Raw genomic sequence first — 21,207 nt, 5'->3', positions numbered from 1 at the left:
CCACACATGATACCCCCGTAATCTACCCATCCTCCACATCTGCCTGGCTCAAGGGCCTTGGGGTGAGGTTCCTGGAGGAGCTGCCTTTCAGGGGAGGCTGAACCCTTTCCTGAGATGCACAAGCCCACGAATCTGTTCCTCTCCCACCAACCCCCTCCCCCAGCTTCTTCCCGCCCCCACCCATGGTCCAGGCAGGATACGTGCTCGGCTACTCCCCACCACCTCCTGCAGAATGTGACCAGCCTGACAAAGCCCAGGGTCTGGACCCGTGGGGACAGAGAGAAAGGGAGAAGCAGCTTTTGTGTGGCACCTGATGACCTTGGGACTCTGAGGGAGCTTCAGGGGGCTGTTCTGTCCTGGCAGACCCTGGTGAGTGTGGTGAGGGAGACGAGACAGGGTGACAGTTAACTGAAGAATCTGAGCTCCACCCCTTTCCCCTCAAGGGAGTGGGGGGTGGGGAGCTCCTCTACAGCAGGGAGCTGAAGGCAGGGACAGGTAAGATCCTCCAAGGTCCTTTCTGAAAACTACCCTAAATCCTTACGGCGACCCCCCCCTCCTGTTACATAGACAGAGCCCAGGGCCTCTGGGCAGTTCCCTCACCCAAGGTCACCTAACTGGGCTAAGCGGGCTTCAGCTGGTCCCTCTGACTTCCAAATTCATATCCCTTAACCCCTCTGCTGGGAGAAGCCAACCTGTGATCCATAGCCAGAAAGCAGAACATCTGTGTGTCCTCTTCGGTCTGTCCACTGCTGGTGCTAGCACTGAAAATCCAAAGACTGATGTAGGAAACAGTCGCCCCAAACCTAGTCTGTGCATATGTTGCTCTGGGGGCCCTCCGGAGCCGGCACTGTTACTCCCTCCAGTTTACAGAGAGGGTCTGAACCAGGTGTTCAAGGTCACCTAGTGAGGAAGTGGTAGGGTGGGTGGGATCTGAGTCCATGTTCTCACCTTCTAACGCCTCTTTTCTTGTTCACAGGAACATCTAGAATTCCGGTGTGTCTTCGAGAATGAAAGCCCTGGTGATTCTGGCCCAGCCCACAGCTGATGAGCTGCCCTCTGTAGCTGGGCCATGAACTCTTCAGTTTGCCGTAGTCCTCACCCCTCCCTAAAGTGTCCCTGATAAGATGCTTCTTATACCAAATCCACCTGGCTCAGTTCTTTCCCACCTGTTTCCTGGCGTGTAAGCAGTCCTCGGTGGTGCTGGCAAACATCTTCTCTGAAAGCCTGTGCGTCATAACATCTCTATGGCATGTACCCTTCAGCCCCGTTGTCTGAGCGGGAAAGCAGCCACGGACAGGCAAAGGGTGTGGCTGTGTGGCCTTAAAAGTATTTACAAAAGCAGGAAGCGGCCTGCTGACCCTGCTCTGCCTACGGGAACTCACCAAGTCTGCCCCAGTCCAACTCACCTTCACTGTCCTGAGCCCCAGCTAGCTTCTGTCCCTCTGTACCCAGACCCTTCTGCTCCCCCACCTTCTACACATCTATAAGGCAGAGGCTCAAACTTCACCTTCACAACTTGAGGCTGGGCAGGGCCTGTGGTGGGAGGACTGGGCAGAGCCTGGCCTGGAGCAGAGAAATCTCTCAAGCCATCAGTCCCCAGCTCTGGAGGGATACAGGAGTCTGGCCTCCTCCTCAAAGCAAATGAGAATGTTATGTGTGGACAACTGAACAGTACTGGGGACTGCTGGACTGGCCCTGAGCAGGAGGAGATCTGGCCTCTGGAAATGTCCCTTAAGGAAGTAAGCCACTCTGGAGAGAACACCCCTCCCCCTGCCAAAAAATCACATGAGTGGCAGCAGGGTTCTGAACAATTTGTGTTGGGGAAGCAAGGCTCAGTGGGTGGCCACTCTCACTGCAAGCGAGATGATCAGGTTTGCGGAAAGCAGCAGTCACCTGCAAGGTGTCCTTGGCTATGCGGATTGCGAAAAGCCCAGGGTAAAGTGATCTGAGCAGTGTGAGCCTGGCCGCTGAGCCCAGAGGTATACGAAGAACAGAAGACTCGGGGGGAATCACACCCACTATTTGGGTGAGTACCACACGGCCATCTAGTGTGTGTTTCTAGAGCGTCTCAGTGGGCTAAGAAGTGTTAATGCAGATTATTCTGTTCAATCTTAAGACGAGAAGGGGGATGCTAAGTATACACCCATTTTACAGAAAAGGATACTGAGGCAAAGAAGATCAGGGATTGTGCCCCAAGGTCACACACCGGTGGGCAGTAAGGGCTGGGAGCAGGATCCAAGTCTGGGGGGTCTAACCCATGTGAAATATGTCCTGCCACATGACCCCCCCCCTGTCATTGCTCTGCTTGGGTCTGGGGGCTCTCATGGGGTTTTTTGCTTTTTAACAGCTTAGAATGTCCCAGATTTTCTTTAATGAAAAGGTCTTACCTCCCCACCCCCACCATGGGGAGGTCTTACTTTCATAATAGGAATGAAAAACAAGAAACAAGGGTCTGGATGGGAAGTCTAAGGGTCAGTGGGGAGAGGAGCGGACAGAAGGCCTCTTGCCCACCCAGCCCGGCCAAATGGTGGGGGGACAGGGGCCACAGCTGCGGACCCCAGGGAGCAGGGGCAGAGGGAGAGAATCTGAAGCAGATTCTATACTAAGCACAGAGCCCGAGGCAGGGCATGGAGCTCACTTTGGGGCTCAATCTCACAACCCTGAGATTATGACCTGAGTTGAAATCAAGAGTCAGATGATCAACCAAATGAGCCACCCAAAAGCCCCAGTGCTTCCCTCTTTTTAAAAATTGAGGTAGGGCGCCTGGATGCCTCAGTGGGTTAAAGCCTCTGCCTTCAGCTCAGGTCATGATCCCAGGGTCCTGGGATCGAGCCCCACATCGGCTCTCTCTGCTCGGCGGGGAGCCTGCTTCCTCCTCTTTCTGCCTGCCTCTCTGCCTACTTGTGATCTCTGTCTGTCAAATAAATAAATAAAATCTTAAAAAAAAATGGAGGTAAACAGTGGCTCGGTCGGTTAAGCATCTGCCTTTGGCTCAGGTCATGATCCGGGGGTCCTGGGATCGAGCCCTGCGTCGGGCTCTGCACTCAGCGGGAAGCCTGCGTCTCCCTCTCCCACTCTCCCTGCTTGTGTTCCTTCTCTCCCTGTCTCCCTCTCTGTTAAATAAATAAATAAAATCTTAAAAAAAAAATTTGAGGTAAAGGGGCTCTTGGCTGGCTCAGTCAATAAAGTGTGCAACTCTTGGGCTCGGGCTGTGAGTTCAACCCCATGTTGGGTGTAGAGCCTACTTAAAAATAAGTAAGTATGGGCATCTGGGTGGCTCAGTGGGTTAAGCCTCTGCCTTTGGCTCAGGTCATGATTCAGAGTCCTGGGATTGTGCCCCGAGTTGGGCTCTCTGCTCGGCAGGGAGACTTGCTTCCCTCTCTCTCTCTGCTTACTTGTGATCTCTCTCTGTTAATAAATAAATAAAATCGTTTTTAAAAAAATAAGTAAATAGGTAAAATTCACACAAAATTAAACATTATCTGTTCTTTTTTAAAAAAATATTTTATTTATTTATTGACAGAGAGAGGAGAGATCACAAGTAGGCAGAGCAGCAGGTGGAGTGGGGGAGGATCCCTGCTGAGCAGAGAGCCTGATGTGGGGCTCAATCCCAGGACCCTGAGATCATGACCTGAGCCAAAGGCAGAGGCTTAACCCACTGAGCCACCCAGGCGCCCCTATCTGTTCTTTTTTAAAAAGATTTATTTACAGAGTACCTGGGTGTCTCAGTCCTTAAACGTCTGTCTTGGGCTCAGATCATGGTCCTGGGGTCCTGGGATTGAGCCCTGCATCGGGCTCCCTGCTCTGCGGGAAGCCTGCTTCTCCCTCTCCCACTCCCCTTGCCTGTTTCCCTCTCTCGTTGTCTCTCTCTCTGTCAAATAAATAAAATAATAAAAAAAAAGATTTATTTAAGTATTAGAGAGAGACAGTGGGGTGGGGGAGGATCACAGGGAGAGAATCTTCAAGGAGATTCCATGCTGAGCACAGAGCCCAACTTGGGGCTCAATCCCAGGACCCCAAGATCATGCCTTGAACCAAAACCAAGAAGTCAGACGCTCGACCGACTGAGCCACTCAGGCACCCCCCTCCCCCACCATTATCCGTTCTTTCTTTCGAGCAGATAAGTGGCAGACCAGAATTGAGTGCATTCACAATGTCATAATGCCACCACCCCTGTCCTGTTCCTGGACATGTTCATCACCCTAAAGGACATGCCATCAGCACTAAACACTCCCTCCCTTCCCCACCCCACCCCCGAGTTCCCCAGACCCTGGCTAGCGCTAGTCCTTGGATGTGCCCGTTCTGGACGTCTCCCGGAAACAGAACCCCACTCTGTGTGGCCCTTTGAGTCTGGCCTCTCTCACTGTGTGGCATGTCTTTGAGGGGCATCCATTTTGTGGCAGGTGTTAGGACTTCATTTTTCTGTGTGGCTGAGGAAGGGCCCAGTATGGACAGATCACATGGGCTGTTCCCACCTTTTGGCTCTCGGGATGAGTGCCGCTGTGAACATTTGTGCCCAAGTCTTTGAGAACCTGTTTGCAGTTGTCTTGGGTCTATACTTGGGAGCGGAATAGCTGGGCGTTTGCTATCACCAGCGCGTGACCTTTTGAGGCACTACCTGACTGCTTTCCACAGTGGCCGCAGCCCTGCCTCTCCTTTGGCAATAACACTCTGCTTGCTTCAAAATGACCCTGCCTCTTGCAACAGGGCTCAGAGACGTCGGAATGGGATGGAGGGATTGTAGGGACCCAGGGCAGGAGACCCTAGAATATGGCGGTCAAGGGCTCTGGGGTCTGAGTGCCTGGGTCCCAGGTCTGGCTTCTCTGCTCACTCTGGGTACGGCCGGCAGGATCATGCCCCCCCCCCCCCCCAAAAGAGGTTTTCATCCTAATCCTTGGAACCTCGGAGCAAATATGTTAACTTACCCGGCAAAAGGGACTTTGCAGACGTCATTCTGATCGTGAGGTCATCCTGTGGGCCGATGTCATCACAGGGGTCCTCGTCACAGGGAGGCCAGAAGGGTCAGGGCCAGAGAAAATGAGGATGGAAGCAGAGACTACCCGCTAGGAGCTAGCAAAAGCAAGGAACAGATTGTCTTCTAGAGCCTTCAGAAGGAACACAGCCCCGCTGTTGTTTCAGACTCTGACCTCCAGAACCGTGAGGCAATAAATTTGGATTGTTTGAAGCCCCTAAGTGCAGGGGTGATATGTTCTAGTGGCAACAGGAAATGGGTACATCAGGTGTGTGACTTGAGCTGGTTGCTAGACTTCTCAAGGTGGCGCCTTTCCTACCTGTGTGTGGGGAGAATGGGAATAGCCCGTTCAGGATTGCTGCAAGGACACATCTGGTAGTGGGTGTCCGGTGGTCTGGTTGGTCCGGAGCCTGACACTAGCTGAGATGTTGTCCCCTGCTAGACCACAAGCCCCAGAAACTGTGTCCACCTGGGGCATGGCCGACCTCAAGTGCTGAGCAGTCCTGGCCCCTTGGTGGGCCTGGATCCATGTGTGCTGAAGGAAGGAGAGTGAGAGCTGCCTTTGTGGTCAGCATCAGGCCCCCAGGTCCCCAAGTCCCGGGGAAAGAGCTTGTTTGAGAGGACAAGCATCTTCTCGTAAGGATTGACCTGAAGATGAGGATACAGCAAACAAGGACACAGAAGACTCCTAGTACGATGCTGGCAAATGCCACCTGCCCAGGAAAGGGATGTGGAATGGAAACCACGTTTCCCTCCCTCTGTCTTTACTCATGAAGTCCACAGCGGCCCAGGGCGCACTGTGTTCCAGGCTGCTTGTCTGGTCTACTGAGAAAACATGAAAAATCCCAGAAGGAAGAGGGTTTCGGGGCCCGTGGCTCCCTCCGTGGGTCCTGCAGCACCTGCTGCTGTGGGGAGGCAGTGAGCACAGCTGCTAGGGCACAGGCCCCGCCCTCTGGAGTCTGGCCGCCCCCTGGGAAGGGTGGGACCGGTTGCCAAGGTGCCAGGGCCTCAGGAGGCACCTAGGATCCGGAAGCAGGAAATAGTTGGTGTTCTCAGGACCTGGGACCTGCCTGGCTGGGGGAGCTCCGAGGCTGGTGGGGGTCTGGGGGGGGGTTTGCCGGGGCGGGTGGGAGTGGGAAGGGACAGGGCAGGGGTGGAGGGGTGGTGTGGGACGGGGCAGGCACAGGGCAGGGGCTGGACTGCGGGAGGCCTGGATGCCACCCAGTCCCAGACAACAGGGTTCTGAGGCAGCCCTTGGGGGCCGGGGCAGGTGGCACCCAGAGGCCTCGAGTGGAGATGGACTTGGCAGAAGACCTGGAGAAAGAGCTGGAGACCACAGCCCAGGAAGTGCTGGGGAAACTCAGGAGCGGTGAGCTGTTCCAGTCTAACTGGGACACTGCTGCCTTCATCATCTTCCTCATCTTCCTCGGTGAGTGCGGCCCTGTCCTCTGGACCCCCTTGGCCTCCTGTCCTAGGCCTGGCCGAGGGCCGTATCTGGACACCCGTTCCGCCCCCAGGCACCATGTTGCTCCTGCTGCTGCTGGTCTGTCTCCACTGCTGCTGCCACAGCTGCTGCAGCCGCCGCGCCTCCAGACCCCGGAAGGTGAGCCCCGAGCAGGTGAGGCCCACCGGGCAGGTGAGGCCCGCCAGCGGAGGCAGCAGCCTGGAACTGCACTGGGGAGAGGGGGGTGCTGGGGCTCCTGTGGAGAGGGGCCGGCCGGCACACATGAGGGAAGCCCGGCCAGCCCCCGTGCCTCTCTTGCAGGAACACCGCAGGGGAGTGGATAACTTGGCCCTGGAACCTTAACGCAGCGAGCCCCCCAGCCCCCCTGCCCGTGTGTCCTGCTGGCACAGTGCCGATGCCTTGGTTGTCCGGAGTGTGTTCTGAGCTTCCCTTCAAGGGGTGGGCAGTGTGGGCACTCGCTGCTTTCTCCGGATGCCCACCTGCTCCCCCACGGCTTTCAGCGGGCTGGACTGTCACTCCAGGTCCCACAGCAACTGCTGACAGCAGGGGAAGCTGGGCTCCAACTCAGTGGCCCGAACCGTGAGGCCGAAAACTTGTCCCCAGCCCACTCAGTCCCTTGGCAGCCTGGAGGACCCCCTCAAAGGTGGGACAGGAGGCCAGGGGCTCCGTCGTTGGGTACTCCACCCAGGTGCTGATGATCAGGGATCCCCAGCTTGGTCCTCACTCAGACAGACAAACAGACAAGACGCTCCAGGTAGTCAGATGATCTTTATTTCCTGGAGGCCTTGTCAGGGATGCGGAGCAAACACATTCAAGGACACCACAGCGAGGCGGTGGATGGTTCTGTCTGCCCTCCTGACTCCCAGCTTAGGGCCCTTGCCCACTCCTCACCCTCCAACAGAGGGGAGAGTACGGCTGCCCGTCACCATCCTGGGGCAGGTCAGAAGGCAGAAAGAGGAGGGAGGAGGAGAGCCCTGGGCCTGGCGCCACCCCAAGTCCAAAGGTTCCCGCTGTGAAGGGAGGGCAGGGTTTGGAATGTGGGCCACCTCTGGGCTCTGCCTTCCTGACCACCCCCAGTAAAAGAAAAAGCAAGCCAGCATCCCTGTCTCTCCGTGCTTCCAGTGCTCATTTCCATCTGTGCAAATGTGATGGGCAGGATGGGGCAAAGAGAGAAATAAATAATAGCCCATGCCGCCTGGTTCTGGCTCTGGCCAACGTTCCTGGGGGGGATGGGTGAGGGGGGACAGGGGCCATTCCCCTGGGGGTCAGGCTCTTGGGTGCTCTGCTCAGAAAGGCCTGTAGCTCCAGTAGCTGGAGAACACGGAGATCTAGGGAGGGAGAGAGGTGGGGGGACATGGTGAGTGGAGGTGTTAGGGGGCTTGGCCCCTACTGTAGCCTGTGACCCAGGTTCAAGGTCATTCGGGGGCAATGTGTCAGGAAGAGGGTATTGCTGCTCAGCCACACCGTGGCCCATCTGCTCGTGTGTGCAGAAGGTACAGAGGACCTGAAGATTTGGGGGTGCTTTGGAGGTGTGACAAGAGCCCCTGGAATCCCTCCAAAATGAAATGACTTAGTAGCCTAGTATCTGCTGGCCCCATCTGTCTGAAAGGGCCGCCCCGCCCCCACAGTCCCCACAGCCCACCTTATCCTTGAGCTGCTGGCAGAGCTGCAGGGACACAGTGAAGAAGACCAGGGCGTCGTTGAGCCACGGGATCACACACTCCACCTTATGCACGTGGCTCACCTCCAGGCGCTGGGAGCCCCACTCGCTGTGGGGAGAAGGAGGGTCCCTGGGGCTGGCCTGATTAGCTCGGCCCCCCAGCCCCCAAGGTGTGGAAGGTTGGGGCGGGCAGGGAGCTGCAGGGCACCGTACTTACAACATGGCCCCGGGGCTGTGGAGCACGGCGCCTCCCGCGGGGCGGAAGTTCTAAGCAGAAGAGCATCAGACCCAGTCAGGCCCGAGAGGCTGCAAGGCACTTGGGGGTGGGGGGGCGAGTGGGGTCCCCCTCACCTTGGTGGAATTGGGCTGCAGGGCGTGCAGCTGGTACACGGTGAGGCAGAGCTTATTGAGGTTGATGTAGACATTGACGAGCAGGTCGGAGGGCAGCGCTGGGGCAAACATCCGCTGGGGACAGGGACCAGGCAAGCAGGTGGCATGAGGGCCAGGCAGGCACAGCTTCCCCAGGACCGCCTGGGGGACCCCATGCCCCAGCCCATGGACTGGGGCTTCCAAACTCTTCCCAGGTGCCCCGGGGAGCTTCCTGCACCAGGCTTGGGAACCACTGACCCAGACCCGGGGTATTTGGGGGATGCAAGACGGAGGCCCAGAAAACTGCACAGACCTAGACCTTCGACTGACAACAGTTTGGGGTTTCCAGGACCCCGTCACACCCCTGTGTCCCTCCCAGGGGCAAGCTGGGCTCCTTGGTGGGGATTCCCTCTCCCGGAGCAGGGGCTGGCCTAAGGCACTGACCGTGAGGCCACTGGCAGCGATCTCAGGCAGAGTAAGGGTGGCTGGCGTGGTGAGCCGGTTGCGAGCTCTCGTCAGCTGCAGCATCACAGCGTCCATCAGCTGCGGGGAGGTGGCCGGTCACAGCTGCTGCGGGGGCAGCCCCCACCCTCTCACATCAGGGAAGGACCAAGTCATGGTAGCGCCCAGCTCCTGCCTGTGTGGTCCCACTCTCACGGCCTGAACCCCCATAATGTGGGGCTTGTTCAAGGGGCGGATGTTTGGGCTCCAGCTGCGGGTGGGGGATGGGACGTCTGCACTGCTGACCATCTGTGCAGGAGGTTCTACCGCATGGGGTCCCGGGTGCTGGTCCAATGGGGAATGGAAGACGGAAGCTCCCTGGAGTTACTCCCAGGGTCATGAGGTCTTTGTGGATGGGGGTGCAGGTAGTGAAGGAGCTTAGAGGAAGGGGCCTTAATCCAGGCTGGGTGCAAGGAGCCAGGGGAGGCTTCCTGGAGGAGGTGATAGGATGGGTAAGTTGAGGTCTTAAGGTGGGCACCAGCCCCGTTTTCAAAAGTAAAGCTCCAAAGTGGTAAGGTCACATAGCTAGTCAATGGTGGAACCATCTGGAACTCATCCTTTTCCTTTGACAAGGACCAAAACTCTGGCCAGAACTCCTCAGAGCCCCAATTTCCACTGCTTCCAGATATTGTCATGGGAATGGGACTGGGGGTGACCTGGCTTCTAGGAAAGGGAAATTTTGGGTGGCGGCCTGGGGGCCGCACCGCCTACACCCAGGGTGGTCACAGTTCTGGGAGGGACCTCAGTCCATCTAGTTGTAAGTTTTCCTAAAGGACCCAGAGGTCCAAAGAGGGTAAGTGAATCACCCAAGTCAGGGACAGAGCTAAAGCATGAATCTGAGGCGTGTCAGTGCAGCCCACCCGTCCACACCATGTGAATTCACTTTGCGAATTACAAGGGTGTCTCTCCGTCTAGGAGGACTACTACTTCCTGAGCATTCGCCACGGGCTGCTTCGCCTGCATCATCACAACGGCCAGTCATGACACCACGGCACCCTTTTGTAGGTGAGGCTGTTGAGGCACAGAATGGCTAAGAGAGTGACCCGGGGCTGCACAGCTCAGTGGAGCCCTGGGATCAGAGCCCAGGTCTGCCTGGAGCCCAGGCTGTGAGTCATCTGACTGACTGCATGGACATGTCTATCAAGAGGTGATGGAGCGACCATTGGCTGCACCTGCGGCTGCTGGGGGCAGAGCTCTCCGGCGGCCTGGTCAGGACCAGGAGTAGGGATCCTGCTTCTCCTGCTCCTGCAGGCAGCTCACCTTGAGGACCTCTGCTCCTGTCCTGAACTGGTAGCTTTCATCCCGGTTGGCGAGGAGGTAAATGGCCTGGCTTACATGGTTCCTGGCATCCTGGATCTGAAAAAAAAAAAAGCCCACTGCAAGGTCAGTGGGCTGGGCCTCAGGAGGAAGAGATGCCAACTTCAGAGTAGCCACAGTGTCCAGGGCCCCCGATGACAGGGCCTCACTCTGAGGGACTCCTCCTGGGAGGGCTGGGGTGGGTCTCAGCTGCTTGACCCCTCTCCGCCAGCTGTCCCCTCTGTGCCCACTGAAAGCCAGGCCCTGCCTGGGTGTTGGGCATATGGCACAGACTGGGAGGCCTGCCATCATATAGCTCACCTTCTAAAGGAGGACAGATAATAGCAGAGCGAAGGCACAAGAGGACAACACACTGAGTGACTTGCATAAGGACAAAAGGGTGACTCTGCAGGTGGGGGGAGGAGGAGCCTCTTTAGATGGACTTCAACGGAGGCCCCAGGGAAGTGCCTCTTGAGCATCACCCAGTGAAGAATAAAGCAGTGAGAGGGCTCCAGGCAGAGCGATGAGCATGGGCAAAGGCCCTGAGGTGGAGGCGCAGGGTCCAATCACAGAGGAGTGTGGACTTTGTCCCCAGGAGCCATTGGAAGCTCCTGGAGGCTCTGTGAAGAGTAGTTCCCTGTGTTTCCCACTGGGGCCCAGAGGCCTACAGACAGAGCAGGTTCCCACCTCCCTCCAGGCTAGACTCTGGAGTCCCAGGCACTGCCTGCCCCAGCTTTGCTGCTAGGAAACAACTTTCCAGGCTTGCCGCAGCCTTAAATCCCCCACGGCTACCCCAGGAGGCCTCAGTGCCGCTCAGGCCTGCCCCTGCCTGCCCTTGTGGCTTGAGCCCTGGCAGGAAAAGGGACCGATTACCTGTTGCAGCTTCCACTGCTTGTCCTCTCGGAAGGCAAAGTGCAGCAGCTGGTTGTTCCGGGGAATCTTCAGGTTCACGTCCTGACAGGCAAGAGTGTATAAGCAGGAGGACCCCTCTCCTGCTTATGGCCACTCTGAGCCCTTGAGCAGGGGGCAGACACGGCATGAGTGTGGTAGCTCAGGCCCCAGCCAATCTACAGGGTAGAAAGTCTCCCATCCTCCCTGGCATTTGGGGTGTGAACAGGGAGGTCAGGAGACAGGAACTCAAGCCGAAAAGGAACCACAAAGAAATGAAAGGGAACAGAGACAGAAAGGGGAAGGTGGCCTTAGCTGGGAGGAGGTGGTGTGACTGTGGGCAGAAAGGGAGTATGGGTACAGGCCAATGGACTGAACACCCACTACTGGAGGAGAGGAACCTTCCCCCACATCTTGGTGCCTGGCACAGGCTGAGCTCAGATGTTGGCTGATTTGAACTGGGGCCAGCCTAATCCCTCCAATGCCCACGCTTCACTGGGCCCAGACTCAGGGCCAGGCCGTGTGCAAAGCATCCCCCTTCCTGCACCTCTCACTGAAGCCACACACCAATTCCAGAGGAGGTTTAGTGGGGTGGGTTGTTATTTTACAAATGAAGAAACTGAGGCCCAGAGAGGTCAAGGATCCTACCCAGGGTCACAAAGCCAACGGGTAAAGGCAAAGCTCAGCAAGAGGCCCCCACACTCTTCCCTACTGGATCCTCCAGCAGCAGGGAAAGGGAAGAGGGGCTGGGGGACTCACCGCCTGGCTCAGCGCGTCCCCTTGCAGAGTCAGCACGCCCTTCACCTGGTCTGTGCTGCAACATGTGGGGGTCAGAGCAGTGCCTGCGGCTGCCCTTTCCCACCACCTCGCCCTCCCAGCAGGTTGCCCCTGCTGTCACAGGATGGCCCAGGCTGCCCCACAGCACACCCTCTGCATGTTGGGGCTGAAATCAGTCTGCATGGCAGGGCCTTGGCAGTACAGCCTCCCCTAGAGAGTATCCCAGGTGTCCCCCACACAAGCAGTCCGTCCCTCCTGTTTCTGCTCAGCCCTGGCTCACCTACAGCTGCCGAGAATGAAGTTCTCTTGCTTGGCAGGCCCCTCGGTGCCTGCACCAGAGCACGGCAGAGTGAAGCGGAGTGAGGCCTCCTGGAGAGGTAAAGGAGAGTGGAGTAAAGTTGACGCAGTCCAGCTCACCTCTCCTTCCAGAAGCCCCATTCCTGGGTTGGCTAGGGGAGGGACAAAGTAGGCTAGTTTTCCAACCTCCAGGGCACCTTCCCATTTCTCTGGCCCTTCCCCCACCACCTGAGTTTCAGGTCCTACCAGACTGGATAGCTGTTCCTTTCACATTCCCTGGACGCCTACTGACTGCCCAACTCAGGGATATAGAACAGAGATGACCTCCAGGCTGGGTTAAGATGCTCGAGTGTGGGGGAGCAGAGTCAGGGAATGACGGTACTCATGGTAACTCGAAATTCTGGCGATAGCAGGCAATGCCTGGACATTTTTGTGAGTTGACTTGTCTTCACAACAGCCCTGTGACGCCAGTACTGCAATCTCGTTCTTGCGAAAAGGAGGCCCCATGAGGTTGAGTAAGATGCTGGAGACCTTGAGATCACAGCTTCAAAGGAAGCCTTCCTTGAACACAAGCCTGACCGCCTAGACTCCCTCCTAGCCGGAGGGGCTCATTCCAGGGCCACCCACCACGCTCACACGGCTGCTTGTGATTAAGTGGGCAATCACATAATGATGCCTCCACCGGACGCCAAGTCCACTGGGGCAGGGCCTGGTCTGCACAACGCGCGTCGCGTCCACAGCAGGAGCTCGGGAGGCAGACGCGGCGCCCCGGGAAGGAGCCGCAGCCGGGCCGGCCCGCCAGAAGCCTTACCTTGAGGATGTCCTGCAGCTGCCTGAGCACGGCGTGGACCTCGTCGTGCAGCAGCCAGCGGAACTCCTCCTCCTGCCGAGACAGGCCGGCGGTCAGTCGCCCGGGCCCGCGGGCCCCCGCCCCGCCCCGCCCCACCCCACCCCACCCCACCCCACCCCACCCCACCCCACCCCGTCCGCGCGCCTCACCAGCACCGCTCGCTCCGCCGCCGTCGCTGCCATCGCGGTCGCCATCGCCGCCACCCGTCCGCGGTCCGCCCGAGGCTCGGTCCAACCGCCGTCCGTGCGCCCGCGGCGCGCTGGTCCACCCCCGCCGCCGATTGGCTGCGCGCGCGTCCGCCCCGCTCCCCGGGCCCCCTCCCCGCCTCCGCCTCCGACCGGCGGAGCGGGAGCTGCGAATCGAGACTGGCGACTGCGCGAACCCGCCTGCGCCGGCTCTCCCAAGCCGCCGCGGTCACCTACCGCGGGCGCAGCGCGCTTGGGCGCCGCTCCTCCTGGAGCGCGGCGGACGCTTATCTCTTCCCCTCCCGGCAGTGATAGGACGCCCTGTTCCGCTTGCGCTCACTGATTGGCCAACGGGCGGCTTGTTCTCGCCGCGTCCGGCGATTGGCAGGCAGGGCGGCCTGTTCCTGCTCGGCCGTGCCCTCCGCGCGCTAACATCTCCGGCCGGGAAGAACCCGCCAGCTGAGCTGTCCCGGCGCTCCCGACCCTCCCCCCTCCACCGCTGGGCGGGGAGGGTCTGGGTGCAGGTAGTGGCCACTGCTGAGGTAATCAGTCACAGTTGTGTTACCAATAAAGGTTTTATTTTGCTTGCAGTAGCTTTTTGTTAATTGCACAAAATCATGTTTTTGCCATTTAAACATTATCACACAATCCTATTCTGAAAGACAAATGTTCATTAAAAACAAAGCAAAAATAAAAATTCACAACCTTAATTACCTAGATTTGTCATTTAAAGGAGGTTTAAAGGAAAAAAAAAGGGTCATGGAAGAGGGGCTTTCTTACAAGCTTTTTCACAAGTGTCACATTTTCTCCTAAAAGGGAAGGACTTCAAAACAAAGGTGAAATAGCTTAAACGAAATACTCATAAAAAGAAACTTTACAGAATTGTCAACAATATTAAGACAACATTGACTAACCAGTTTCATTACAGTATTCTCCCCACCCCCACCCCCACCCTCCCCGAAGTGTCCGGCTAGGACTAGAACAGGCTTTGTGTTCAGACAGAAAAGAATTCCAAATCCCAGTGGAGTTATGCCAAAAACACGCAGCATCTTCCCTGCCCTCCCCCTATGTCTTCTGAGATCCCTTGCCTGGTTTCTGATCAGCGGAAAAGGGCCAAGGTTGAGGGGGAGGGGTCCACACTCGTGTGGTCTCATTCTGTATACTCACTAGAAATGCTGACCTGCAAAGTGTGACTTTGGAAAATGCAACCCAAGCAGAGGAAGAGAACATTGACATCCTTTAGGTGACTTCTCCTTGTTTTTATGCCACATTCCAAGCCCCTCTGGTCCCCTATCCAAGGAGAAATGTTAGGGTCTTGAGGATGTCTCAGGTCCACCTCTGAGGGTCAGATAGTTCAGATTGGGTCAGACCCAGTTCTCTTCCCTCCCGAGAGACCCTGGGGCCCTGGAAGCATCGAAGACCATGCTTCTGGCTGAAGTGAAGACACTCGTTCCTGTTTCAAGAGCTGAGCCTAAGAAATGGCTGTCGTTGGTCAGGCTGGGTCTGGGCCAAAGAAGGGACAGAAAACACTGTCTCCACAGGAAGAAAATGAAGAAGAGAGAATGAAGAGGCGGGCAGGTGGGGAACATGTACAGGAGTAGGCCGGAGTGGGTGAGACTGCTGTGAGGGGACCCAGTCAGAGTGACTCTTGAGAACCAGGTGGGAGTCTGCAGCATAACGGAAAACAGGAAGGAACCCCTCTCCTCCCTCTTCACTCCTCCCTGGTGGCCCTCAGGATCCCCTTCCCAAGGGCTGGAATGCAAATCCAAATACTAAGAGAGCCTGGTGAGGAGTGAGCTCCCCCTACACCAAAGCAAGGAAGTCTGATCCCAGCCCAGGGCTCTGCAGTGACGGTGACTTCTGGGACAGGAGCTCAAGAGCGGCGAGGAGAGCAGGCTTCCGTGAGGCTCACCTAATGTGCTGGCGATCTGCTGCTCTCCCCAGGGAGCCAGAGCCCTGCGTCTGCTCAACTTCGCCAATCTCTTTTCAGTTCACAAAGGCATTTATGGAGAGTTGGTTGCACATTGGTAGCTTAAACATGACAATCCTCATCAGCTGGTCACCTGAGGTTGGAGGGCCCATGAGGACCCTGTTTGGAGTCGGTGTGGCTCATCTTGCCCCAGAGCCTCTTTTTCACACGCAGGATCCGGTAGGGGGATGTGGATGTAACCACAGCCTCTTTGCTCTGAGGGAAGGAAGCAGTGGAAAGGCTTCCAGTTCTTACTGCTGATTCTAGTTCCTTGAATGGAAAGGGTCTGAGATAAGACAAGCTCAGAAGGAAGGAAAAAAAAAAAAAAAAAAAAAAAAAAAAGCCAGGCAGCACTTTCTGGGCAGGTTCTATCCTGGGGCGAGAGCCAGTGTGTGGTATGTAGGGGTTGTTTGTATTGTGTATTTCTCTCTCTGTGTGTGTGTGTGTGTGTGTGTGTGTGTATGAACACACAGCCACCTAGTCCGGGGCCAGTGCCCAGCTCAAGAGCTTTCCCAAAGGCCAATCCTGCTGACACTCCTCCCCTCCCCAGGACCTCCAGGGGAGGAGTGACGCTGTGTGCTGTGCTGATGGCAAGTCTCAAAGTCTGTATAAAAGGAGATGGAGACAGGTGGACTGGTCCAGAGTTAAGTCCCAGGACCCCAACCCCATGTGAGGAGGAGGGGTCAGAGGGAAGACTGGGGAGCAGGGGTGGGGTATCGAGGGCTTAGTGTATGTAGGCTCGGTACACGGCAGACATGTCGTTGTCAGACTGGTCCAGGGCCTTGGCTCTTTTGTACACCTGGAAAAAAAGGAGATGGGCTCAGTCTCTGGCCACAGAGCTGACTTAAAGACACAATCTGCTTTGTGGAGGTAGTTCTAGATGCGGTCAGGCAGGCAGGCTCTGGAGTCCAGGCTGTCTGGGTGCAACTCCTGGCCACCCTCCACTGATCTTGAGCGAAGTGCCTCAGTTTCTCTCTGTCTTCGTTACTACTCCTTGATGTCACGGAGAAGATAACAAGGTTATCATGAGGACTAAATGGAGCGAGGGAGGTAAAGTGCTCAGAGCATCGTTAGTAATTATAGTCATGTCTCTTCCTGCCTTTAGGGTCTCCCTGTGTTATTCTCTGGTCTGCTATCCTTGCCCTTCCCTCTGCATGGGATGGCTTTCCCTAGGCAAAGCTGGCTCCTTCCCAGTCAGCTCCAAGGCCTTCCCTGACCAGTCTATATAGCATATACAGCAGCGGCTGTACCACTTTATCCTGTCACCTTATCTTACTATTTTATTCGTACTTCTGACCTTCAGAGAATTCTTGTTTAAATACCTGTCTGCTTATCTTGTGCCTCCTTCCATTAAAACGTTAAGCTCCACAAGGAAGGGAACGGGCGGCCCCTCACCATGTCCCCAGAGCCTAGAACAGTGCTTGGCCGCTGACAGCCACTCCAGAGCCACTAGGTGAGTACTACGAACGAGCATGAAGAGAATTAAAAAGCCATTCAAGCAGGGCAGTGTGGCGTCCAGGCACACTGAGGAAATGCAGTTGGCCACAAGGTTCCTCCCATATAGCTGCATCTTTGTCTTTTTTTTAAAACATAGTCCAGTTGAAGCCACGATAATTGAGTGTCCATTATAGCTCAGGTATAGCTGTTAGCTCAAAATGAAGGCTAAATAAAGACCGTTTCAGAGAAAAGAAAACAAATCGTTGCCAGCAGACCTGCATTACAGGGAATGCTGAAGCAAGTTCTTCCAGTTGAAAGGGAACAATACCAGAGAGAAATTCAAATCTTCAGAAAAGAATGGAGAGCACTGGAAATGGTAAATTAGAGAAATATAAAATTATTTTTTCTTTTAATTAAAAAAAATACATACGACCACTTAAAACATTCCAACATTGTCTGGTAGGTTTAGAACAAAGGCAGATGTAACACACAGGACATCTATTCCCCAAAGCAGGGGTTCTCTTGGGGCGCCTGGGTGCCTGAGTTAGTGTCTCAGAGCGGCCGACTCTTGATTTTAGCTCAGGTCATGATCACTGGGGTGTGGGATCAGGCCCCCACGTCAGGGTCCACACTCGGTGTCAAGTCTGCTTGTCCCTTTCCCTTTGCCCCTCCCAACTCATGCACGTGTGTGTGCCTGCTCCCACTCTCTCGCAAAATGAATAAATAAAACCTTAAAAAAATAATAAAGCAGGGCATCTCAACCTGGGGTTATTTTGCCCCACGGGACACATGGTAGTGCCTACAGACCTCTTCCCAACTGAGAGGGCACCACGGGCTTCTAGTGCTTAGAGGACAGGGATGCTGCTGAATATCCTGAAACGCACAGGGCCGCTCCCACAACCAAACGGCGACAGTGCCCAGGTGAAGAAACCTTGCCTTAAAGGAGGAGGGAGGGCAGGTGAGGGAAATGGATCTACATTTTATGTGAACAGGTATAATATTAACTCTAAGTGGGCCATGAAGTTAAGGGTGTTGCGCATCCTTGCACACTGCAATCTCTAGGCCAAAGATAAAAGAGAAACAAGGCATTATTAAAGAGCCAACAGAGAAAATGGAATTTTAAAAACAGTCATATAATCCAAAAGGCGATAAAAAAGGAGGGATAGACAAAAGTCAGAAAGGACAAAGAGCAATCAAATGGTAGCTCTAAATCCAACCACACATCAACAGACTTTAAGACAAAGACTACATGTGAATGGACGGGTGAACCTTAAGATCCTGAACGCTGGGCTCCAGTGAGGAACCTAAATTCACACCCTCCAGAAAGCACCACGCTCCCCTGAGAAATTAACCAAAATGTCTGTTTTCAAGCCAATGAGTCCTGTAGAGCCCCGGCAGAGGCAGGTCAGAAATCACGGAGCACACTGCCAACACAAGCCACACGCAGATCCCTTCCGAAGTAACTTTAGTTAAAGACAATCGACCGAAAAAATTCTATAAAATACACAGAGAAGTCCACTGCTAAGAGAGAATCCAAGGCAAAACAAACAGGAGGAACCTGAAACTGTACTGCAACCTAAAAAGGTGAAGTGAGTTCCCTGAAATGCTCAGGCAGACAAGGAAGGGACAGGAGACTGATTACACATTATGAAAGGCCACGTCTGCAAAAAGCACAACTGTGTTTCTTTACTTCTCCACTGGAACAAGCCACTTGAGACTTCTATTTAACTTGAATCGAATGTGTATCCTCTTAAAGTTCCTAGAAGATACAGCCTCTAAAATAAATCAATTTATGTGTTTTGTGTTTTATACAAAATACGGTTTTGATTGTAACTCTACAGTAATGAAATACTGCTCAGCTTTTTTAAGGCGTCCCTTCTGTCAGGCTGAGGAAGACAACCTTCTCAACAACTCTTTCTGGGGCCCCTGGCTGGCTCAGGTGGTACAGCACCCAACTCCTGATCTCAGGGTCATGAGTTCGAGCCCCACATCAGGTATACAGATTACTTAAACTTATTTAAACAAATAAATAACCCCCTCCCCAACCCAACTGTTTTCAGGAAGTGCATATGTAGGTGCTGTGTTGTCACTCAAACAAATGTTAATGACCAAACCACTCCAGTTAGCAGGCAGATACTGTCAGAATGCATACACATGCAGACCCCACGGACAGGCTCTACACTGAGGATACCATTTAAATATAAAGACACAAGTTGAAAGTCAATGAATGAAAAAAAGATATAGCATGTACACAGCAGCAGCTATGGTAAAACCAGGCAATAGGCCTCAAGACAAAGGTCAGGAGGGACATTCCATAATAATTAAAGGCCAAATTCATCAGAAGACACGACCATCACAAATGGCTAAAAACCCAAACACAATAGTTTCAAAGATAACAGAATTAAAGGGAAAAATAGACAATGCTACAATCATAGATGGAGATTTTAATATCTCTCTTTCAGCAACCAAAAGAACCAGAGAAAAAGGCCAATAAAGATGATCTGAAAAACCACTAACTAACCTCGACCTAACTGATTATCGGCAGAACACAGCACCCAACAAGTAGAGAACAGTCTTGTTCTGGTACGCCCACCAAGACAGACCATCTGCTGGGCCGCAAAACAAGTCTCAATAAATTTAGAGTTAAAAATCACACAGGATCTGTTTTTTAACCACAATAGAGATACATCAGTAATCAATAACTGTTAGATTCGCAGGACAACTCCAATTATCTGACTGATGCACTTTTAAGGAATCCGCGGGTCAATGAAATCACAAGGGTTACAAGTAAGCAGGGCTCAGAAGGGAATGTATGCTTTTAAATGCTCCTGTCTAGAATCAGTGACCTGAGCTTCCATTCAAGAGGTGAGACACAAAGAGACACAAAGCAAAGAGAGGGGAGGAAGCCTAAAAGCAAAGGGAAGGCTGTCAGATCGGGCCTCTTGCAGTTACCTCATTGGCCGCAGCTGCCATAGGAGTAGGATGGTTGACGGCATCCCCCAGGGCAATGGCTAAGCGGAGATCCTTCTGAATGTACTTCAGGTAGAAATCGGGCTTAAAGTTCCCTTGCAGGATATCTGAGGAGGGAAAGCCACATAACAGAAGAATTAAATGGACCCAAATTAAGAAACTATCTGCTGGACCACCAGGGCTCAACATCTAGCATTTCTTCCCTCTTGGACAATGAAGAAACCAGTCCCCAGCCAGTACCCCCAAATCCCATCTGCCATGTCTCTGGATCCCTCTGACAGAGGGCATGGAGGGCATGGACTGACCAGAGAGGGTGCCTCTTTCACACTGGTCAGCCCTTGAAGAAGAAAATGCTCTGTGACAGCAACCTGACTCAGTTTCTCAACTCCAATCACAACTAAAATGCAGGAAGAGAGGCCAAAGGCAACTCACTTTGGCACTTCTGGTCCAGGAAGATGCTGGCCAACTGTCCCTGATTGAGGATGTCCAAGAGTGTCTGCTGGGACTGGCCTGTCACTTGGGCCAGGGTTAACCCCTCAGCGATGGTGGCCATGAAGCTTCCCTGTACCATGTTCACAATCAGCATCATCTTGGCAGCATTTCCAACCTCACCTGGCCAGGGCAGAGAATCACGGTCACTTTCCAAGAATTCCGAGGGAAGGGACTTTCTGCCCACCCTCATCCCTGCTCGGACCCACCTCTACACCCAGGGGAGGCCCCATTCACCTGCCCCTGACAGAACTGGCTCTGACCCTTCGGGCTCTTCCTCCTTCCAGGCACTGACTGTGCAAGTCAAAGGAAACCTTCCCACGGGGGCCCCAGGCAGAGAGGCCGTGCGGGATTGACGCAGTCATCAGTGCAGTCTAGAGGGGATGTGGCCCACCCAGCCTCCGGGCCTGCAGTGGCCCGACAGGTGGGCAGGCGTGTTACCTAGAAAGAAGGAGGTCTTTCCCATTGCCTGGAAGCAGCTGCTGCAGTCCTCATACAAGCCCCTGTCTCCGGCTGCTAAGATCACCAACATCCCATCATTAGACAGCTGCTGATTCCCTGAGACTGGGGCTTCCAGAAAGCGGCCCCCCCTGGACACAATCACCTAGAAAGGAAAGTCACAGCTTCTGAAGGCCTTGCCTCTCACTGGTATTTCAAGTGGAAACACCTGGCCCTCCACACTGAGCCCCCAAACAGGTGTCTGAATTTCATGCAGACACAGAGAAGAGGGGTCTCCCCAGAGACTCCCACTGACTCCGAATTTCCTGCAATGACCAAGCGTGACCATGCCGATGGCTTGGCTGAGCACACCTCCTCCAGACACTGCCCTTCCCTGCTTCAGCCCCTCTCAGAACATACAGGGGCCAGAAGTCACCGCCCTCTCACTCGGCCCAGGAGCTCAGGCGGGGAGAATACTGTTGGGGACAACTGTAGACGACCGCTTAAACCAAAAAGGCCCTGCCGGAAGCCTGCACTGCTTCCCATTGTGGGGCTGGCGGCTACACGACCTAATGCCCATCCCAGCAGCACCTCTCCTCTCACGGCTGTTCGGATTAGCTGTGGCTTGGAAAGCAGAAAGTGAA

General features: G+C 54.7%; 3 protein-coding genes across 7 annotated transcripts in view; 1 reads left to right on the top strand and 2 right to left on the bottom strand.

Moving 5' to 3' along the window:
- Positions 1-1,834: 1,834 nt before the first annotated feature.
- LOC111156250 (small integral membrane protein 22) lies at positions 1,835-7,120 on the top strand. Of its 2 annotated transcripts, none has more exons than XM_022517008.1 (4): positions 1,835-2,026; positions 6,243-6,401; positions 6,490-6,575; positions 6,738-7,120. In XM_022517008.1, the coding sequence occupies exons 2-4, from the start codon at positions 6,269-6,271 to the stop codon at positions 6,777-6,779; spliced, it is 261 nt and encodes an 86-aa protein (XP_022372716.1). In that variant the 5' UTR covers positions 1,835-2,026; positions 6,243-6,268; the 3' UTR covers positions 6,780-7,120. The 2 variants fall into 2 exon arrangements, with proteins under 2 accessions (XP_022372716.1, XP_022372715.1); XM_022517007.1 differs by having other exon boundaries at positions 6,490-6,590.
- Positions 7,121-7,186: 66 nt separating this feature from the next.
- On the bottom strand, positions 7,187-13,333 carry LOC111156249 (rogdi homolog). The gene is made up of 11 exons (XM_022517006.1): positions 13,225-13,333; positions 13,037-13,108; positions 12,209-12,297; positions 11,911-11,965; positions 11,137-11,217; positions 10,228-10,323; positions 8,911-9,009; positions 8,449-8,562; positions 8,315-8,364; positions 8,080-8,206; positions 7,187-7,765 (listed from the first exon to the last, which is right to left on the bottom strand). Exons 1-11 carry the CDS (start codon positions 13,267-13,269, stop codon positions 7,724-7,726), a joined length of 870 nt encoding a protein of 289 aa, XP_022372714.1. The 5' UTR covers positions 13,270-13,333; the 3' UTR covers positions 7,187-7,723.
- A 483-nt stretch (positions 13,334-13,816) lies between these two features.
- LOC111156011 (glyoxylate reductase 1 homolog) overlaps positions 13,817-21,207 on the bottom strand; it is a 34,917-nt gene continuing 27,526 nt past the window's right edge. For 3 of the 4 annotated variants that reach the window (XM_022516539.1, XM_022516540.1, XM_022516541.1), the window contains 4 exons: positions 20,567-20,729; positions 20,069-20,248; positions 19,619-19,743; positions 15,577-16,028 (listed from right to left, as the gene is read on the bottom strand). In XM_022516539.1, coding sequence (XP_022372247.1) covers positions 15,954-16,028; positions 19,619-19,743; positions 20,069-20,248; positions 20,567-20,729 — 543 coding nt within the window. In that variant the 3' untranslated portion in view covers positions 15,577-15,953. Of the gene's footprint in view, positions 16,029-19,618; positions 19,744-20,068; positions 20,249-20,362; positions 20,730-21,207 lie in introns of all 4 variants that reach the window. The other variant, XR_002641175.1, reaches the window with a different exon arrangement.

The sequence above is a fragment of the Enhydra lutris genome, unplaced genomic scaffold (genome assembly GCF_002288905.1).
Source record: "Enhydra lutris kenyoni isolate GAN:26980312 unplaced genomic scaffold, ASM228890v2 scaffoldscaffold45, whole genome shotgun sequence".
In the NCBI taxonomy this organism is placed as follows: Eukaryota; Metazoa; Chordata; class Mammalia; order Carnivora; family Mustelidae; genus Enhydra; species Enhydra lutris.
Note: the sequence above shows the minus strand (reverse complement) of the source record. Positions and strands in the feature narration are given on the sequence as shown.